At 46.2% G+C, this 20,103-nt stretch overlaps 1 protein-coding gene across 4 annotated transcripts in view; it reads right to left on the bottom strand.

Annotated features, from left to right (window-relative positions):
• The window catches only part of LONRF2 (LON peptidase N-terminal domain and ring finger 2), a 36,339-nt gene extending 16,242 nt beyond the window's left edge, over positions 1–20,097 (bottom strand). For all 4 annotated transcript variants that reach the window (XM_014960326.1, XM_014960323.1, XM_014960324.1 and 1 more), the window contains exons 1-2: positions 20,045–20,097; positions 2,871–2,989 (exon numbers count right to left, since the gene is read on the bottom strand). In XM_014960326.1, the coding sequence (XP_014815812.1) occupies positions 2,871–2,989; positions 20,045–20,048 (123 nt within the window). In that variant the 5' untranslated portion in view covers positions 20,049–20,097. The remainder of the gene's footprint in view (positions 1–2,870; positions 2,990–20,044) is intronic.
• Positions 20,098–20,103: the final 6 nt, after the last annotated feature.

Here is a 20,103-nt window from a genome sequence, read left to right as displayed (position 1 = left end):
ACCAGGGCAAACTTAACAGTAATGAAGCTGGATGGGAAAGGCAGCGACATGGGCAAGCTGAAGGTGGCAGCTGAGAGAGCAAAAGATTTTGGGTTCAAGACACTCTCACTTCTCCTGGGTGTCTTACCCTGATAGAGATGATTTTTCACCTATTTTATTTGGCTAGAGAAGACCAACAACGTTATGAACTTAGGGCAACTTATCGATTCTTAACCTGAGACCTTTTAGCCCATCCTGCCTCTCCCATGATCTAGAGTAACATATCCACGGCCAACAGATAGGGTCGTCAGCTTGAGGACAAGTCCTACTTTACTCATTACTAGTAGCAAGAGAGGAATGCCTCACCTCTGAATTTCCCTGCGGATATCAATCTGCAGTTCAGAGCTGACTATGGAAATTCCTTAATGATGAAAAGAAACTAAGTGTGCATTTAAACATCTGCCTCTTGCTTGTTAGACATAAGTGTGCTCTGCAAGTGCACCTCTGATCCACATGAATATGGCTGTGCTGAAAGTACAATTTCACTAGTCTAAGAGACTAATTAGATGAGCAGATACACATTTCTAATCTTCTCACTAATGTCAAAGATCCCGCATCACATAATCTTCCTGAGCAGGTACCTCTCTCACTCTTTCAATAGAGCTCTTCAAGCTGAGACCCGTTAAGATCTTTACCTTTCTACTGCGGGGAAGCTTTTTACCAAAAGCAATGGGCACTGTGTAGGGCAGGTTAATTAACATATGTCATTTGGCGATTTGAACAAGCAGTCACAGTACACACCAACCTTTCAAGGTGAGATAAATTTTTCTTTTCCTGAATGCAGTCAGAAGAGAGGTACTGTGAGGCCTGACCCTGACCTTCTTATCTTGACGCTTGCACAGCCTCTGTAAAACCTTTTTTAGAGTTCCTAACATGCCTGACATTGCCGTCACGATTACTCCACTGCAATGGGGAAGCTACATCCTTTGGGGCTGCAAGAGCAATTTCCTTACCCAGGCTGCAGGGGAGGACTGAGTTGGGCTGTTTATGAAAAAAACAACCTTAAGTAAAGGCCCCTATACTTCAGGGGCCAGCGCTGTCACCTTCCCTCTCCTATTTTCACATGGCCCTTACAAGCATCCAGATTGAAGGGTAAGGTCCAGGCAGGAGGGCATGTATTTCTATTCGCCACATAAAAGTACAACTGGAAACTTCTCCCTGACTCAAGAGAGTCCAAGGACCTGGTTTTCATAGCAATTGAAAAGAAAACAGTTTGTCTATTGTTCTAATGCCTACAGTGTACCCAAGAATCTCACCAGTAACCCAGCAAGCCATTATATTTCAGTTATCAATAAACCAACAGATACTGGTAGGTGAACACTTTCCTCCCAGTTACTCCTAGAATGAGTTCAATTTTATTGTAAATTTTTTTTATTATTATTTTTCTTAACTACACAGCCCACGTTTGAGCTAATCTCTGCCACTGGATGAGATGCTGCAAGATAATAAAACAAAGCAGATGCCCAGAATTCCTGGAGAACATGGATCCTGGATCAGTACAGCCTACATGGAAGCTCACACACGCAAGCACAAGTGAAATGCGTCTGCGACACCGCTGGTTATGCCATGATGACGAACTTCATTTTCAATTAGCATTCTTCAGAGATGTGATTAACGAAATCTTTACCCGCCTACGGCTGACACGCATCACATTTCCATGGATTCAAGGCAAACAGAGAAGACACTTCGAGAAAACATTTGAACGTGCCTAATTCATCTTTCTCCCTCTGCACAGAAACCCAGCCAACGTCGCTGAGATGGATTCCTGACTTGATGAGAAATTATCCTAGACAGAAAGGCAAATTGGAGGTGGGGGGAAGATTATGAACTGCCTGCAAATAAGAAAGGTTTTAATGGGTGACAAGACAGATAGCCTTCAGAGACAAGTATCCAGCTTGTCAGAAACTAGACGCGTCAAACAATACCTGCCTAGTCACCCCACGTCTTCCCCAGCTAGAAATGGAGAGTTAGCTGCAGCCCCCCATGCTGAGGTGTTCATGCAACACCTCCTCAGTCTTCACAAGGAAGCCAAGGTCTGCCTAAAATCCTTCCCCAACTCCCTGTGCTACCCTGAATAGCACCCAGGGGCTTTATCTGGTCAAACCTGTGCTGCAGTTTTGCTACTGATGGGTGAGGGACTGACTTGGAGGTGTAATCCTAGGTGGGGTGAGCTGTCAGACACCCAGTCTAACCTCAGGGAACCAGTGGTAACAACGTGCTGCTTCCATTTCTCTCTCATCATTTCTGATGCTTGCTTCAGACTGCCCACAAACCGGTGCTCCTTGTAGTACCTCTGCTCAGTATGACAAAAATAAAATCCCAACCCCCTCTATGAATCACCATGACGCAGGTAGGAATCACAAATATAAACCCTTAGTATTAAAGGAGCAGGGGGGTGGGAAATAATCCTGAAATACAGCCTGGGGTGCTCCTCAGAAAGACACATTGGCCATCAGGCGATCAAAACCACCCACTACCTGGGACACACAGTTCCCAGAGGGAACTGCAGGGCAATCCCAGGCTGCCAGAGCCTTATGGATCCGACTGTGCTGCCAAGCTGCAGCACTGACCCCAACAGGCTGATGGGCACCAGTGCTAACCAAACAACACCACCAGCTGCCCACCACTGAAACCCCACTGGCTGGAGACACGCTAAGGATCTTCCAAGACTCATCCTATGAAGAACTTAGCTTTTGGTAGACATTCCCAGCCCTGATAATGCCCCAATGTTCTTCCAACAATACCCTCAGCAGTGGTGTCCCCCACCACAGAGAGAAGCCCTGGCAACAAGCAGTTTTCACTTTGCTCATTTGGACATGCAAGCACCGTACCGCAGGCCAGTGGGGTTTGCTTCGGCAGAGGATGTCCGCGTCGTGAAGAGCTTGCTGGTAGTTCTTCATTGACGTACAGAGCTCTGCTCGCTGTGCTATTAGTGAACACTTGCAAGGAGCTGGAAAACAAAAAAGGTTACAGGGAACTCCATTAAAAGAAGCACGTTACATGTTAAATACAGGAAGCTAATTTCCAGAGTTAACCTAAAAAGCACTATTGCGCAACGGTTACGTTTATACTCTCCTGTAATGGAAAAAAGGCAATTCTTTCCCAAAATATATTCCTCTCAGCCTGAACGCAAACTCTGCGTTTTATCTAGCAGAATAGATTTCACATTCACATATAGGATGCCACCTGCTCTTTCCCTCACCCTGCTTACAGGACACTTAAGAACACAAAAAGAAAAAAAGCCCCAAGTGTTTCTCCCCGCAGAAAGGAGAGGACTTCTTGAAAACCTGGGACTCCTTGAAAGAAATCAACGCAGGACTTCAGCTAAAACGTTCCTGTAAGCCACTCATTAAGAAAAATGCACGCACCCTTCACTTTTCCTATCCAGTTGCCACCCGTGTATTTGCCCTCCTCAGGGCAGGCAAACCTCTCATGGTCACTGACGTTGCCTCAGTACCCACGTGTTCACGGACCGTTCAGCTCACGTGGATTATGAACATCTCAAGTATTATTATTCTGTCCTTTCCTAAGGTCCCTGTAACACATTTTAAGACAGAAATCTAGCTCCAACATAAAATTTCACAGAGAAACTCGTGGCTGATCCACGTTTAGCTTGTCCACCAGGATTTCCAGGTCTTTTCTGCAATGCTGCTGCCTAGCCAAGCCTGTCCTGTTGCACGGGGTTAATTCTGTCCCAGGCGCACCTGCCTTTGCTGAAGTAAGCAAGACTGGTCAGCCCATGCCCCAGGTTGTTGGTCTGAAGGGCAGCCCTGCCCTCCAGCACATCAACCGCTTCTTCCTTCCCCAGTTTGGTGTCATGGACAAACCTGTTGACGAGTTCGTTTTACCCACCATGGAAGTAGTTAATAAGGTTGAACTGCGTCAGCCCCATTACCAACACCTGAGCAATGCCACTGGTAGCCACCCGCCCAGGAGCCCTCAAGCCATTAACCACCACCCTGTGCCCCTGAAGGTGCAGCCAGTTCTCCACCCACCCCACATCTAACCTCCCCAGCTCGGTGAGGAGGATGCCATGGCAGGCAGCAGTCTTGCAAAAAAACCCACTAAAGCCCCAAACAACGCTCTTCCCTTTGTCCACCAAACCAGTTATCTTAGAAGGTGAGATTTAGGTGTGATTTGCTCTTGCTCACTCTTGTCCTTTGCACGCCAGGAAAGGCCTCTAGAGGGCTGGAAGCTGGCTGCTGGATGGTGGCAGCTAAGTACCATAACTCTTAACCAAACATAAACTGGTTGAAGCTGTCATAACTGGGATTAAACTTTAAAAAGGTTTCAAGGTGTGCCGAGAGACAGCACTGCCTCATTTTAACACATTTTAAACATCACCTCCAAGCTACCTCTCTCTTTTTTCCTGCAAGTGTGTCATGGTTTCAGCTGGCATAGAGTTGACTTTCTTGCTAGCAGCTGGTGTAGCAGCTATATTTTGGATTTGGGATGTGAATAGTGCTGGTAGAACATTAATGTTTTTGGTTGCTACTAGGCAGTCGAGGCCTTTTCTACTCCTCACACCGCCCCACCAGAGAGTAGGTTGGAAGGGCACAAGAAGCTGGAAGGAAACACAGCCAGGACAACTGACCCCAACAGACCAAAGGGATATTCCGTGCCATTTGACATCATGATCAGTATATAAAATGGGGGGGAAGAAGGAAGGGGGAGATGTTCAGAGTGATGGTGTTTGTCTTCCCAAGTACCCGTCACGTGTGATGGAGCCCTGCTTTCCTGGAGATGGCTGAACACCTGCCTGCCTGTGGGAAGCAGGGAATGAACTCCTTGTTTTGCTTTGCTTACATATGCAGCTGTTGCTTTGCCTATTAAACTGTCTTTATCTCAATCCATGAGTTTTTCCTCACATCTACCCTTCTGATTCTCTCCCTCAGCGCAACTGCGGGGAGTGAGCGAGCAGCTGCTTGGTGCTACTTGCTGGCTGGGATTAAACCACAACAAAGTGTCACCTCCTGTACATCCCTACGCAGGGCTCCTGATTCCATACCTCTCCTGCTGCCTCCAGTCCACTTTGGCTTCACTGTTTGCATCTCACTTCGACACAAGCATCCTAAGCACATTGCCCATACAAAGCCTGGGCACTCACCCAAGAGTGCACAAACACACAGAATAAGCTCATAACTGCTGCAGATGCCACTGCTCATTAAGTTCAAGCACCTACCAGGAGGGATGGCCCAAGATCAAGTCCACCTCCCCGGAGCTGACACTAGCGCTCGTGCAAGCAAACCAGGTTCGCGTGGTTGCACAGAGAACCACACCAAGGAATCAATTGACTGAAAGCTAATCCAATAAAAACAAATAAATAAAAAGGTTTAAGAGGATCAGTTTGCCCTCAACCGGTTCACTGTACAGCCACGCAAACATGAGTGCCAGGACAAGGGATGAGAAAGAAAGAGGCAGCAAGGACCGCTGCCTTTTTTGGGTGTAGTGTGGACTGATGCCAGATATACTAATTGCCATATGACATACTACATACCAGGGGTGATGCTGCCCCACTGGTCCCTGACACTGAAGGCTAGAGACTACATCTAAAAAGAAGGAGCTCTGTGAAAGCTAGTTCACTGGGGGGGGGTTGTTCTGGTTGTTGGTTGGTTTGGTGGGGCTTTTTGTTTGGTTTTCAGGTTGTTTTTTTTCTTAAGTATTACACATGCAGATTGCTGCATTGATCCACACCTTTAGCTGATTATTCTTCAAAAGACTGCAAGTTAAATGAAATTGAGAACAATTCACCTAAGATCTTCAGAAGCAAGCTTTGTTGGTTGTTTTTTTTTTTCCCTTTTAGGACATGCTCAAATATAAATTTATTTAATTTAGTTATCATTTAAGCAGTTTGTTTCTTCTGCTTGTATTCAATACGAATGCATACTCCGTATTTCCACCATCGCATCCGCTGCAGGGTGTTTGTGCGGAGTGTGCCGAGGGGGATAGACCCAGTGAGCAGAGGTAGATGCCTGGGCAGCCAGGCTGAGCACTGGCTGGGATATTTTTTGGTACCACAGGGGGTGAAAGGAAGCAAGGTGAGATCAGGGGGCAAGCAAGCCACCATCCTGCTTCTGTTCACCAACACACGTTTCAGCCAGGCTGATGCTTCCCAGCGCTTTTCAGCACACCACTCAGTGGGCTCAGAGAGAGAACAGCTTCATTGGCTCTTTTTCACAATCTTGACTCCACTGCAAAAGTTTTCAGAAAAAAAAAAAAAGACAGCGCTGAGCACAATGGTGTGGCAAGTCCTCCTGAAGCAAAGTCCAAAGGCTCTCGAGAACATTATGGGAAAATAACAAGCTACTGAAAAAAGCCAACCCCAAGGCAACTCAGAAAAAGCAACGTGTATTCAAGGCTGGTACCTCTTATTCCCTGAGTCTCAAACAGAAAGCAGAAGGTGCGGCCCATCTTCATGAGTAACTGGCAAGGAATGTTTAGTTAACAGAGAGAAAGGAAGGGGTAAAAAAAAAAAACACCACAAAACAAAACCAACAGCTTTGCTAAAGACAGCAGTATTTATGAGTCTAGAGTATAACAGGTTTTCTATATGGAGATAAAGCAGCCAGACAAGATGCTGGAGCAGTGCCCAGCCGCCTTCATTCAAGCTCATCCCACTGGGAGACACAGCGGCACAGCCCAAAAGCTCACCAGCTCTGTGCCCAACCCATCTGTTCCCTCGTCCCCAACCTCCTGCTGCCAGTGGGACCGGCCCAAGAGGGTCTGTGGCTGGTCCCAGGGCAAGGCTAGATGGACTGAAACCTCATATTCTGCCAGTGGAACCGTGGCCTCCATTGGCTGACTCCAATTTAGGGTACATGTGGGAGTGGGAAGAAAAAGCAAGTAGCTAGCTACACCCTAAGTAACTACAGTTTCTACAAGCACCATGAAGTTGAGTTGTTCCATGCCACTGCGTGTGCCATGGTGAAACACATGAGTCACAGAAGGTGGATGGAAAGGGCTTGAGGACATAGGAGTTTGTGACCATTGCTATATGCCGGTATGCCATAGTAACTGTAAAGTTTATTTGAAAAAAAACCCAAGAAGTTGCACAATAGCCAATCGTTTGCTATGAAATAATGCACTCTTTTTTCCTTTTGGAGGTCAAAGGGAAAAAGAAAAAAGATTTCTTTTACGAAATGACTTATTATTTCAGGCTAAATTAAAAAAGAAAAGCGTAGAATCTTTTGCTGTTTCCACAATACCAGCAGATGGCATTTCCTGAATCAAACTCTTCTGGGAGCCTGCAGCTGCAGAGCAAAATTTATGTCCTTGTCAGCATCAGGGATCCACCGCTGAGGCTCCCAGGATCTGCGGCTCCGGGCAGCCGGGACACAGAGACTTCCATGGAGCCGCAGGTCTCGGGAGCCTTCCCACGTGGCTCCCTCCCTCCATCCCAGCTGCAATCCCATGGCACCAGACAAACCCCGGCCCAAGCAGCGCCCAGAACCAAGGGGCTTCGTGGCTTTCCATCTCCTGGACCCTCCATTGAGACCACCAAGTACTGCCCACCCTGAGTGTGGCTGCTAGCTTGGATTTTCCAAAATCATTAACTTTCTGCTCACACCACCTTTGCACTGATCTGCAGATGTTTGCTAGATTGTGTTTTTACTTATGCAGAAGCTAACATCCAAAATTACTTTCCCAGATATGCCCAAACCTTCAAGTATTTATTTTTTTTCTTAAAAAAAAAAAAAAAGCAGCTTCAGCTGGGGAGGCTGACAGGAGAACAGGACTCCTCAAAATCCCCTTGTGCCAAGAAGGCAATTAGAGCAATTAGGAGAATTCAGCAAACTGACCGTAGATGACAATAAAAGTTTTACTGTAATAAACTACCACTGAGGTTTCTTCCAGGAACTCAGCACAGAAAGAACGAGTTTAAAGTTGCTAGAACTCCCTAATCCTCCTGATCTGACATTTCTTCCTAGAAAATCACGTTTTATTCGAATCTATTTCAATCCTAAACTTATTTCCTAAATGCCTGAGCAGAACTGAAACAGTGTCATCACAAAAACACTTTTCAGTCTTGCTAGAAGGGGTCAGCCTGCGCAAGACTTCAGGGGAAAATTTTCCCACATTTTAAAGAAACTTCTGCCCCTGGAGAGAAGAAGAAATTTGGCTTGCCTTGTTACGTTATGCATTCAATTCTGAACAATTCAGTATTGAAAGCCTTTTCATAAGCTTGAAAAAGAATATGAAACATTTATTTTCATTTCAGTGAGAAATTAGCAGGATTTAGTAATTAACTAAATAGCAAGCTAGTTTTTCTCCTGCAGACTTCATGTAAGCGTGACAAAAAATGGATGCAAAGAGGTTGTTTGGTTGGGGGGTAGGGGTGCACAGAGGAAGGAGCACATTTGATAAAATAATTAAATAGATGCAGTAACGACATTCAGGACATTCAAATAAACCAGCAAAAATGAAAACCAGGGTCAGCTTCTCAAAACTGATTAAGAGGGACGATGAACATGATGGCACCAGTCCACCTTTATTGGATTAATAACTGGATTGTTTGGAAAAAAAATAATTCTGAATATCATAGCTTTACCTCCCTGCATTTAAATCACTGGCAGTGTTCAGGAAGGGAAGTAACCAAAGACCCCAGTAAAATCATGCAAGAAGTTCTGGCACACAGAGAATGCCAAGAAGGAAGCCTCCTTCTCCTCTGTAAGCCCACTTGTGCAACCAAGCACCCTTCCACTGCCATAATGAAGTGGCAAACAGTACTCTGCAGACAAACCTAACACCTACTTCCACCAGGTGACTGATGCCAGCCGATGTACCAGCATACGAGTTTGGGAACTCTTGAAACAGTCTGCGGTGAGGAAGAGGAGGAACACAGGGCACCACCACCCTCTGCTCGGAGCCTGGACCACCAGGCAGCAGCTGGTTTGTGGAAGGCCTCCTTCCTCATCCACACTCATGCTGCCCACAGCCAGTGTAACAGACACCATCAGAGGAGGTGACGTGTTTTATCTCCCATCAAGCTCTATTTCCTTTATTTTATCTTCATGCAGATATGAAGTATTTTTCTTCATGTTTGTCTTCATTCCATTCCTTTATTTTATCTTCATGCAGATATGAATGTCTTCCTTCCGAAGTGCCCATTACAAAGTTCAAAAAGCCACCCCAAGCCAAAGCTTTCCCTCCCATCACCTCCACGGGGAAGCCAATTCAGATACCACCAGAGCATCCCAGTAGACCTCGTTCGCGTTAAGCAGCCACAGAGCTGGTCCATGGCTGCTGGGATTTCACCTCTACACACAACTTAAGTGGACACCACATCGAAATGAAAAAGCAGAGGAGGCCTGTTTCAACTGGGGTGGACAAACTGCAGTCACCACTTCCCTAGCAGAATTGATGTAGGGCTGCTCTCCCCTTGTTTTTATTAAGGAAGTTTCTTCACCCTAGGTTTCCTGTAGCAGAGTCTCAGGCAAAAATACAAAAATTTTTAAAAAATAGTTTATTCAGATGGTACAGCAGCAAGGAAAGCTGGAGCGTGGTGCTTATGGAGAGGGATCCAGAACAAAGAAATGTAGGGCTGCTCTCCCCTTGTTTTTATTAAGGAAGTTTCTTCACCCTAGGTTTCCTGTAGCAGAGTCTCAGGCAAAAATACAAAAATTTTAAAAAATCATTTATTCAAATGGTACAGCAGCAAGGAAAGCTGGATCGTGGTGCTTATGGAGAGGGATCCAAAACAAAGAAATTCCTGGGCAATTACATCCTTACAACCTATCCACCCGCTCTTCACACACCCCTTGGACTGAAGTGTAACAGACACCATCAGAGGAGGTGACGTGTTTTATCTCCCATCAAGCTCTATTTCCTTTATTTTATCTTCATGCAGATATGAAGTATTTTTCTTCATGTTTGTCTTCATTCCAAAGTGCCCATTACAAAGTTCAAAAAGCCACCCCAAGCCAAAGCTTTCCCTCCCATCACCTCCACGGGGAAGCCAATTCAGATACCACCAGAGCATCCCAGTAGACCTCGTTCGCGTTAAGCAGCCACAGAGCTGGTCCATGGCTGCTGGGATTTCACCTCTACACACAACTTAAGTGGACACCACATCGAAATGAAAAAGCAGAGGAGGCCTGTTTCAACTGGGGTGGACAAACTGCAGTCACCACTTCCCTAGCAGAATTGACATAGGGCTGCTCTCCCCTTGCTTTTATTAAGGAAGTTTCTTCACCCTAGGTTTCCTGTAGCAGAGTCTCAGGCAAAAATACAAAAATTTTTAAAAAATAGTTTATTCAGATGGTACAGCAGCAAGGAAAGCTGGAGCGTGGTGCTTATGGAGAGGGATCCAGAACAAAGAAATTCCTGGGCAATTACACCCTTACAACCTATCCACCCACTCTTCACACACCCCTTGGTAATTTCTGGTCTGGGGTCTTCTTATTCCTCACAGGATTCTTTCTCTGTCTCCAGACGGGCCGTTAACTGTTCTTACATCTTATGGGGCTGCAGCATCTGCTGAGGGTTGTAGCTTCCTTATCTCCTGGTTTGTACTGGTCTCAGGGCCTTCCTTTATGTAATTAAGTAGAAGTTCAAAACAAGTTCAACTTTTCTAGGTGAAAGTTCACAGCTTGTGGCTAGTAATGCTACGTGAGTTCTGTATGAGTAGTATGCCAATGCAGTCTAAGTTATTAACTCTCAGCAATTAATTTTATTGAAACCGAACTACTAATATTCTCTATTCTTTTACACCTTCCCACCCAAAGATACAGGACATCCACCCACTTGCTGCTTTGCACCAAGGTGCCCTCTGCTCTGAGGGACAGGGAGACATCAAGAAACTCCCTTGCATTATCACTTTGACCAAAAGAAAAGACACTGGCAACAAATGAGCTAGATTATTCTTAAAAACACACAATTTTAAGACTGAACTAACTTCTTTCCATGCCTCTGTATTTTGCTGTCCAAGAGCCCAGACTTAAGAACACAGATTTTTTTTTTTTTTCCTGTGTGCTGAACAAAATGCTTTAGATTCCCAGCAGCTTTATTTCAGGCTCAGTAAGTCTTCAGCTAGGAAGCTCCATACGTTATTGAAAGCTGGACTGTCATCACCGCTAAGCACAGCTCATCACCACTCCCACCATTACTCAGGAGAAAGACCGCAAGGGAAGTTACATGCTACCTGGAAGAAGAGCCACTTCAAAGAGGGTGCAGCTCACTTTCTGCTCTTGCTTTTGTGTTGTACCTCATGAGGCACAAGCATTGCCACGTTGATCACATTAACCTAGGGTTTAGTTTGCGTCTCCACAACTGCAAAGGCAACGACAACTTTCTTTACAAACCCATTAAGTGATGAGTTGCACTGTAGAGCAGAAGTCCTCAATTCAAGAACACCCCAGCACAGAGCTAAGTGTAACGTATTAGCTCATTGCTTCCCTCCTATCCAAAAACCCCAATCTTTCAACACTTTGCTAGATGCATGCTGCTCTTTCCAGATAAAATAGCATGAATCAACACCTCCTCCCTATATTTTCAGCTCCTGCTCTACCCTTTGGACATTCGGGCACTGCTTTAGGTGACGCACCTCAAGTCCATCCGTGGCTGCTTGGCACTAGTATAATGAAACCATTAAGTACACAAATGTGACTTATTTTCAGTGCTTGCTTGTTTTCCCAGCATTTAGTTCGGGGTTCCGGTATGGTTTCCTACCAAAGCCTGAGTCAGAACTGAAGTATCCTCTCAAACAGCAGGTACAGAGACTGTCCCAAAATACCTACGGATTGAAGTATGAAGACAGAACAAGCAAGCTTCACAAATAAAACAGTACACCCCAAGAGGTCAACCCATTGCCTGATCTCCAAAGCACCTGAGAAGTCCTGAACTCCCCCCCAGAAAAAGGGAGCTGTATGAGGTACACATGAACCTGCGATTTGGAGGAGACTCCAAAGACACGTCACGCTTCACAGCAAGGAGAGACCAGCCAAGTAGGTCTGCTGTGATCATAGTGAACAGGATCAGTTTACAGCCAGATATTCTATCATAATATGACTTTACCACTGATAACCTAGCCGCCCTCTTTGTCACAATCAGTACATAAACTACATTCCTTCTAGTTACTCAGGTTTCTATAGCCTTCTCTTTTTTCCAGTTAAAGCATATTTCAGCCCAGAATTCTGACTGTTTGCAACTTGCCAAAGGACATTCTTGTTTCTCAGTTATTGCCCCACTGCTGCTGTCCTCAAACATAGCCCACCACTTTATACATCTGTGAAAGAGAACAGGAGTGGTGCAGTACCTAGTTTTAAGATTAGGAAGCGCAAGTCAGTTCTATAAATGTCTCCTTCCACAAAGCAAAAGACATCCTGTTAAACTTCATCCCAGCAACAGAAAGGGAGAATATGCCGTTTGAAGAGACTTCAAACATTCTTCAGACTTTCTGATACGTAGGTATAGTTCATTCTGTGCTTCAATTATTTATAGGAAATTACATCTGGGCTACACACACGGAGGAGGGGGGAATACTCACCCTATCTCAAGTGGCACATAACTGTAAGTTACATGAACAATTTTAACTGCTTAAAAAAGGAGCCACACCCAAAGAGTGTCTACTGTACCAGCATGGTGCCTCCTCCCCTTTGTGCCCGTGATGGATAAGCCTCCTGTCCAACATGGCCCTGGTCTTGCAGCCCCTCAAAGCCTCTACCTTCAGCAGACCCTCTGCAAGCAGGCAAAGCTTCCAGAGATTCACCTAACAAGGTCCAAGCTTCCAACCACAAGCTCTTTACAAATCAGGAGTGAGATGAGCTGCTGTTCCAAAGTACTTGACACATTTCCAGTAGTGTCACATATGAAGTATTTACTACTATTTTTCAAGCACCTCCTCAGCAAAAAAAAAAAAAAAAAAAAAAAAAAAAAGTGGGGAGAGGAGCTGAGAGACAGAAGTCTGAAAAATATTTTAAGGTTAAAAATAGCAGTCAGACTACTGCAACAGTCTCTAGGTAACCTTGACTCCTACTTTTACACATTTTTCTGCCCCTGTAAAACAGAACAAACAGGTTTTGGAGACATGCTTTAAGCAGATTCCAAGAGGCACTGTTACAGAGGGATGGGAAAGCTCCTTTTTTAGCACAAATCCTCTAAGCAGCAAGCATCTACTATTTTTTGTTGTGTGTAATTTCAGAAAGACTCTCATTCTTCACTCAGACGTCACACTACCCTTTAGGAGCTACAAAATTAAGTAATCTTATGATAAATTATTAAAATGACTGAACCATTCGCTGTTCCAGGAGCCATGACAGCTGTCTACCATAGCTTTTTTCTTTTTTAAATGGCTAGCACAACATCAAAGACTTACTTCTTTGCTGCTGGAAACTAGAAAGCGTTCCCAAGACCGTGTGAGGAAGGAAGATTCAGTCAACCTCTTTTTTTTTACCACATCAGAAAGAGACAGCTAACCTTGTCTTCTAATAGCAATCTTCTAGAAATAGTGTACAAAAGAAGGAAACATTAAAGAGTACTTAATACACATAATTCACATAGGTGCACATGGATGCTCTCTAGCAGCTTTCTCTGAACAATGCAACTTCAGTGCAAGTGCACCACTAAGGAGCACAAGTCCTCAGCAAACAGAATTAATAAAAAGCGTACTACGGCATCGGTCACCTTTATAAAAAATTAAGTACAGTTTTCTAAAGAGAGTTCAGCAGCTTCCCTTTGCAGACAGAGACGACTCTTTGCCTCTTCTGACCATGACCCATGACTAACCCAGAAACCCTTCAACCATCAGGTTTGCAGTAGGATGTCCCACCCCCCACTAAGAAATTGTGTTTATCTTTTTCCCCCCCTTACCCGAAACAACTCAGAAGCAGGCTTGGAAGGAAAATGGGAAGATGCCCCAGCAAATAATTTTTGGGGCATGGCAAAATGCTTGCCCATAGCCATCTTACTCTTGGCTATAAGAACTCAGCTCAACTCCCATGAATGCTTGGTTGGAAGTTTACCTATGCCATGCTCTCCAGGAAGCAGAGCGACCCTAAAACCTTGCATTTACCTAGCAGGAAAATCCACGGCAGGTGCTCTTGAATCAATTTGCACTGGAGTTCTGTGGCTTTAACAGCTTGAGAGCCAGTATGGAAGGTGAAAAGATGCAGCAAGACACTTATTTTCTATGTGCAACGCTGCTAGGTTTTTTTTACCTATTTGAGAGTTACCAATATAAAGGGGAGGCAGAAGGGAAAGAAAAGCCAAAGATACACATCAACTACCCACCAACCTAGCCAGTACACCAAGCATAATTGAATTCATTTCCAAAGACACCAATCGATATGAATGATTGTCTACAATAGACCAGAGGAGATGGATACGACAAGCATCACAGAATGGCAGGGGCTGGAAGGGACCTTTGGAGATCATCTAGTCCATCTCCCCTGCCAAAGCAGGTTGGACAGGAACACATCCAGACGGGTTTTGAATATCTCCAGAGAAGGAGACTCCACAACTTCTCTGGGCAGCCTGTTCCAGGGCTCTGCAACCCTCAAAGGCCACAACGGTTTGCAGATATTCCATACTGAGGTCAAACCGTTCAACTTGCTACCCAAGCAGAGCAGTGGCCACAAGCTCAGGAGCGCGGAGGCAGCACTAAGCCCACCACCATGCAAACTCAATGCTTGGCACGGGAGGGCAATCGGGGTACAGTGACCCCAAGCAGGTGAACCACTAGCACACTACCTAAAACAGCCTAGTGAGCAAGGCTGGGGAGCAGGAACAGCACTGACGCCACCTCAAGAGGCTCCATCTGCTTCAGAACAGGCATATTTTGGCCTGAGACCTCATCCTCACACACTCAACGCTCCCTTTATGCCTCTCTTCTGCTGCCTCCTGGCCTGCCCTGTCCCCTTAATTCAATCGTCATGAAGGCAGAATTTGGAAGGCGCCAGATAAATTTCCATGAATTACTTGACCACAAAATAAATTAGTGCTGAGTGGCCACATTACGCTTTCTTTAGGATTAGGCCAATTTATGGTGAACCTCCGCTGGGATGAGAGGGGAGAAACCTCTCTCTCACCCCGAGGTCTGGCCAAGAGAGGCAGATCCTCCTCTTTCCACCAAAGCTCGGGAAAGCTCCTACATTTGGAGCGTTGCTAGAAACAAAACACTACCCTTTGGGCTGGGGGTCAACACGTGACTCTCCACCCCAGGAGATGCAAGACACAGCATGTCCCTTGCTTGCCCGGCAGCACACTACCTCTGACACCACCTTGGGCTTGATACAAACTCACCTCCTCTCTTTGGCTACTCCCACACCATTCTTTACCCACTGGAAAGGGAGATCCACGCAGAGGGCTTGGGGAGAAAAGGCCCCCTTCGTATATACATCCATCCTCAACTCCATTATGTTTTAAAAACTCTAATATAGCTAAGCTTTGTTTCCTACAAACTTCTCCTGAACCCCTTGAGGGGAGAAAAAAAAAAATTAAAAACACTGGGCAATTTGAGCAGTACATTCATCAGCGATCCCTCCTCCCAGGAGAAACCTATTTCTGCTCGGAAAGAGCCCATCACACCAGAAGTAAACGCAACCACTCCAAGGAATCACTGCGGCTCTTACTGCTCTCCCGAGACAGCGATGCTTCCCAGGCTTGACAGACTCCGAAGGGACGCCTTTGCAGCGGTGAGTAACCACAGGCTGGAGCCACCATGCCTCACGTGGAAAAGAGGTGTCCTGAGGGACCCAGAAACCATCGCACAGCAGGCAAGCGGGCATGGAGAGCCATGGGGGCTGAGGCACAGCCATCCCTCCCCAGCTGAAGAAGCTCACTGGGGATTGGGGTCAGACGGGCACAGCGGGGGCACAGCCATTCCTGGCAGAGCCACAGCCCCCCATGCAGGCTTGAGAGACCACCCAAGGTCTGGAACCGCCAACACAGCTTGGGAACCAGCATCATTACAGAAACAACAGCGGCAGCAGCAAGTGCTGCTGGGCTTTTTATCTCCGAGCGGGCACCTTCAGGCTTATCTGCAGGAAAGGCACGGGATGCTAACAGGCTGTCTCATAAAGAAGGGCACAAAGAAGTGACAGCTGAAGGTACAAGCCACTACTGCCACCCAAACCCCCTCACATTCTGCATACCTTTGCTTACGAGCACATCCTCACTGCAAGGAGAGCTTGGTTTCCTGCAGAGGTTTTGAACCAGCGGAAAGCGTACAATATGCTCCTACTTGGCCTGCACAAGACAGCATTTTTTGATAACTACTATTCCCCAGAAGTGAACTTTGTTATCTTGCTCCCACCCCCGCCATGATACAGTCTTTGGCCATATAAAGTTACGCGTGGGACTTGGGAAAAGCCCTATCCATTATCTTCCCTACGAAGCAATGGCCATCTGCTACCTCTGTAACTGGGAATTGCTTTCTAGAAAGAAAAAAAAAAAACCCACCACCAAAAAAGCCCAAAACACACTCCCAAAGCACATCCTCAAAACACCCACATTAATTTGTCACTGAAATCTAGCTTCCTTAAGTTTCAAGCACACAGCTTAAAGGGTCTGTAAGCCCGGAAACACAGAAACAACTGGTTGTCCTCCCAATCACAGTGCCTCCAGAGACTATCTCCTTTGGAGAGCAGCAGGTGAGAGGAAAAAGGATGCAGAAAGCATCTAGTGCACAAAAAAAGCCCCAAACCCAAACAAATAAAACCCCACCCCAAACTAACCCTGCACACACATATGATAATATATTTCAGTTTAATTGACCTAAGAGTTCATATAATCAGAAAACCAGTTAGAAGAGAAGGGATGGAAAAGAGGAAGCCCACCTCTGATAGGCCAGCTCTCCAAATTTCATCTGTATGGGGAACAGCCCTGGGAGCAAGATTTGGACAATACTTGATATTATGATGGCTGAACAGCGTAAAGCTTGGCACAAAGAGCGATCCAGCTGCAAACAAATGCTTCCTTTCAAGCAGCCTGACATGTGCTTGCTTTGAAGCTGTGGTAATTAGATACCTTGCAATAATGAGGGATCTATTCCAGTATCTATGGCAGCAAAAAAAAAGCCAGCGACTTAGTTTAAAACAGCGGAGATCACCAAGCTGTGGGCATCTCAAGAGGACTAGAAGGATCAAATAGCAAAGCTGATTTCCTTAAAAACAACAAACAACCCCACAGAACCACACTTGAATCCATAGCAGGCTCTATCAGAGCAAACACAGGAGCAGTGCTGGCATTGCAGATCCAATAGTTAAGGACAAAAGACAAATATACTTGCTAAGAGTAAGCTTTTGCAAGACTAACTAGTTTAACTGGAAAAAGTTGACAACTTGAAGGCATGCCGACCTCTCCTGAGACCTGAAATTAGGGGCAGATATTCCAGATTGTACTGGAAATAAGTGCACTAGCTACACAACAGGAGCCTTTTATAGTTTAGACTTGAAGCACCTCAAGAACTAAAATGCAAATCAGAAGACAGAAGGTCACAACCAGAATGAGTTAAGTAATCAGTAACTGGAAAACTTGCTTTAATACTACATTACACAAAGCCAGTTGTTGCAGATGGAGCAGGAAAGTACTCCACAAAAAACACCAGTAAAAAACATCCTGTCCTGCCAAGAATCCTGGAGTCTTACCTGACTTTATACAGCAATTGTAGAAATCAATGTGTTCGTGCATCTTCAGTCTCAAAAAAGAAATTAAAAAGATACCCAGGCCCTTGACTCTCAGGAGTAATACATAAGCATTTGGAGGTTAAAAAAAGCAGTTCTTTTCACATGTTAAGAGTCTTAAAGACCTGACACTGCTTCATCTGCATTTCAAGTTGTCCATATGCTAACACTTAGGAGGTCCTGAACAGTTAGAAAACAGCCACTTTCCCACCCCCCACCCCCCTATTTACTACGATACTTGGCTGGAAAACAAGGCGGCAATTCCAGCAAGCCAAAATGCAGTTACCTGATGAGCATATGATAAGAATTTCAGAACACGAGGCTCAGACAGCAGCTTGACTTGCAAGATATGGCATCAGCACACATGAAAACAGGAAAGAAGGTGAAGGGCTAGGAGGTGGGCAACAGGAATTTGGACCCACTACTGGGAAATTACAACACGTCAGCCTATGGTTTTCAGATTCCAAAAGCTAGCAAGATACCCATTATCATTTTAAATTAGAATTAAAAATAATAAATGATCTTATTAAGCAATTTTAGCCTCACTGTCGGAGCGAGGAGTTTCTGAACAAATTCCCAGCATGCTTGGGAAATCCCAGAAGACAGAAATATGGACCCTGCAAGGGAGTTACCTCCAGCCCCTGACGCAGAGCAGCCACGGCTGGAGATACGTGCTGCAGGGACAGGAGGAGGAAGGACAGGCTGTGCGAGAGCGCTAGCACACTACGGTCTGCCCTCTCCTTCCACCCCCCTGCAGACACGGCAAGAAGCACGCACGGCAGCAAGAAACACTCCTCTTAAATCACACCAAGCACTTATTTGATTGATAAGGTACTATTTTCCCCAGCCATGGGACCCTGAACCCAAAACTTTAAAAGGCTCCAATACTGAAAACTCACAGCATCCACCAGTGACCTACATCAAGCCTCTCCCCTCTGCTTCACCTTCCTTCTTGAGCTCTCTGTCCTGCCCTACTTTAGGAGGGATTACTTCAGCTAAAGCGCATAATAGTTTTACGGGGAGACTGGGCTAGGACTGAAAACTTGTCACATCTAGCTGGAAAAGTGGAATAAATAGCAAAACTCATGCTTTCCACATCAAGCATCAGCCGTAGGTCAATAGCATGCTACACTAGCCCAAACTCTTGTATTTCAGATGCCTACCGTGCAACCGTGGCAAAAAAATGAAAGAGGGTCAGGGACTAGCGTAACGGTGTGTTTCCCTCCACAGCAGCCAGCACAACAATCAAAAAATAATAAATCAGAGTCATCTGTCCCTAGATGTGAAAACTAGGAGAGAGAAAAGCATTTCTACTCAAAGTGGGGAAAGCTCTTCTAGAGAGGAGAGGCACAGCTTTCTCTATATTTGTCTTCCGAAAGGATTTACCCGCAGGATTTCGCCTCGGTCAACACAACCGAGGCTTTCTGCCCCCTTCCTCCCCAATTAAACCGGACATCCATCACACTCAGACTGGAGGAGCGGCGGATTCCTTAGGGGAAGATTTGCCGAGATCCCAGCTCTCCTAGCTCCGTGCCTTTCTTTCTCCAGGCGTGGATCCTCATGGATCCCACCCCCACCGCTTGCAGAGCGAGCAAGCAGGGAGCAGGCAGGCACACAAGCATTATTACTACGAGGCTACAACCGAGCCAGCAGGATCCACCTACTACTCGGCGCAGAGAGCGAGAACAACCCAGTTGTGATAAACTAAGGCTGCCGGGGGTTTGGCAGAGGAGGAAGGCAGCCCCATGCCATTTTTTCTTTAAACCCAGACTCTCCAGAGAGTACTCTGCAGGGAAAAATACCCCGTGCCTATAAAAGGGGGTTACACTCGAAACACGGGCGGGTGATTTCCACGAGTCAAAAGGCAGATTTATCCTCAGCGTTCTTCCATGGTGCCAAGATAAAGGCTATTGATAATTTTGTTAAGTGTTCTCCAAGGCTGAAAGCTGGAACCGCACTGAAAGCTGAATGAGTCCGACACACCCCCCCCCCGATTTCTTCCACAAAGGCGCCGTCGGTCTGAAGGCGACCACTACTGCCTACGTAGCCTTTACTACGGGCTGGTTTCCCCCCACAAATGGGAAAGCGGGTTTTCTAGAAACACTGCATAATGAGTCATCGACTGCAGGCAGCTAAACGCCAGGCACCTTCTGAGCAAGGACAGAAATAACCGGGCAACGAAAATAGCCATTCACTCGGGGGGATAGCGAGGGGGAGGGGGGGACGGACTGAGGGGGTGAGGAGACCCCGCTGGGAGGCTTCATCCTCTCAAAACTTCCCCCAGCCGCCCTCTCCCACCGATCACCACTCATCCCCTCCCCTCCCGGCTGATCCCTCGGGGGAGGTGGGCTCCCTCCTCCTCCCTCTCCCCCCGCCGCCCCACTCACCCATCTCCAGGGCCTGGTTGTACTTCTCCAGGGCGGCCGGCAGCTCCTGGCGCTCCCGC

Source organism: Calidris pugnax, unplaced genomic scaffold (genome assembly GCF_001431845.1).
Source record: "Calidris pugnax isolate Ruff unplaced genomic scaffold, ASM143184v1 scaffold188, whole genome shotgun sequence".
Classification (NCBI taxonomy): domain Eukaryota; kingdom Metazoa; phylum Chordata; class Aves; order Charadriiformes; family Scolopacidae; genus Calidris; species Calidris pugnax.
This window is presented reverse-complemented; position numbering and strand designations above follow the sequence as displayed.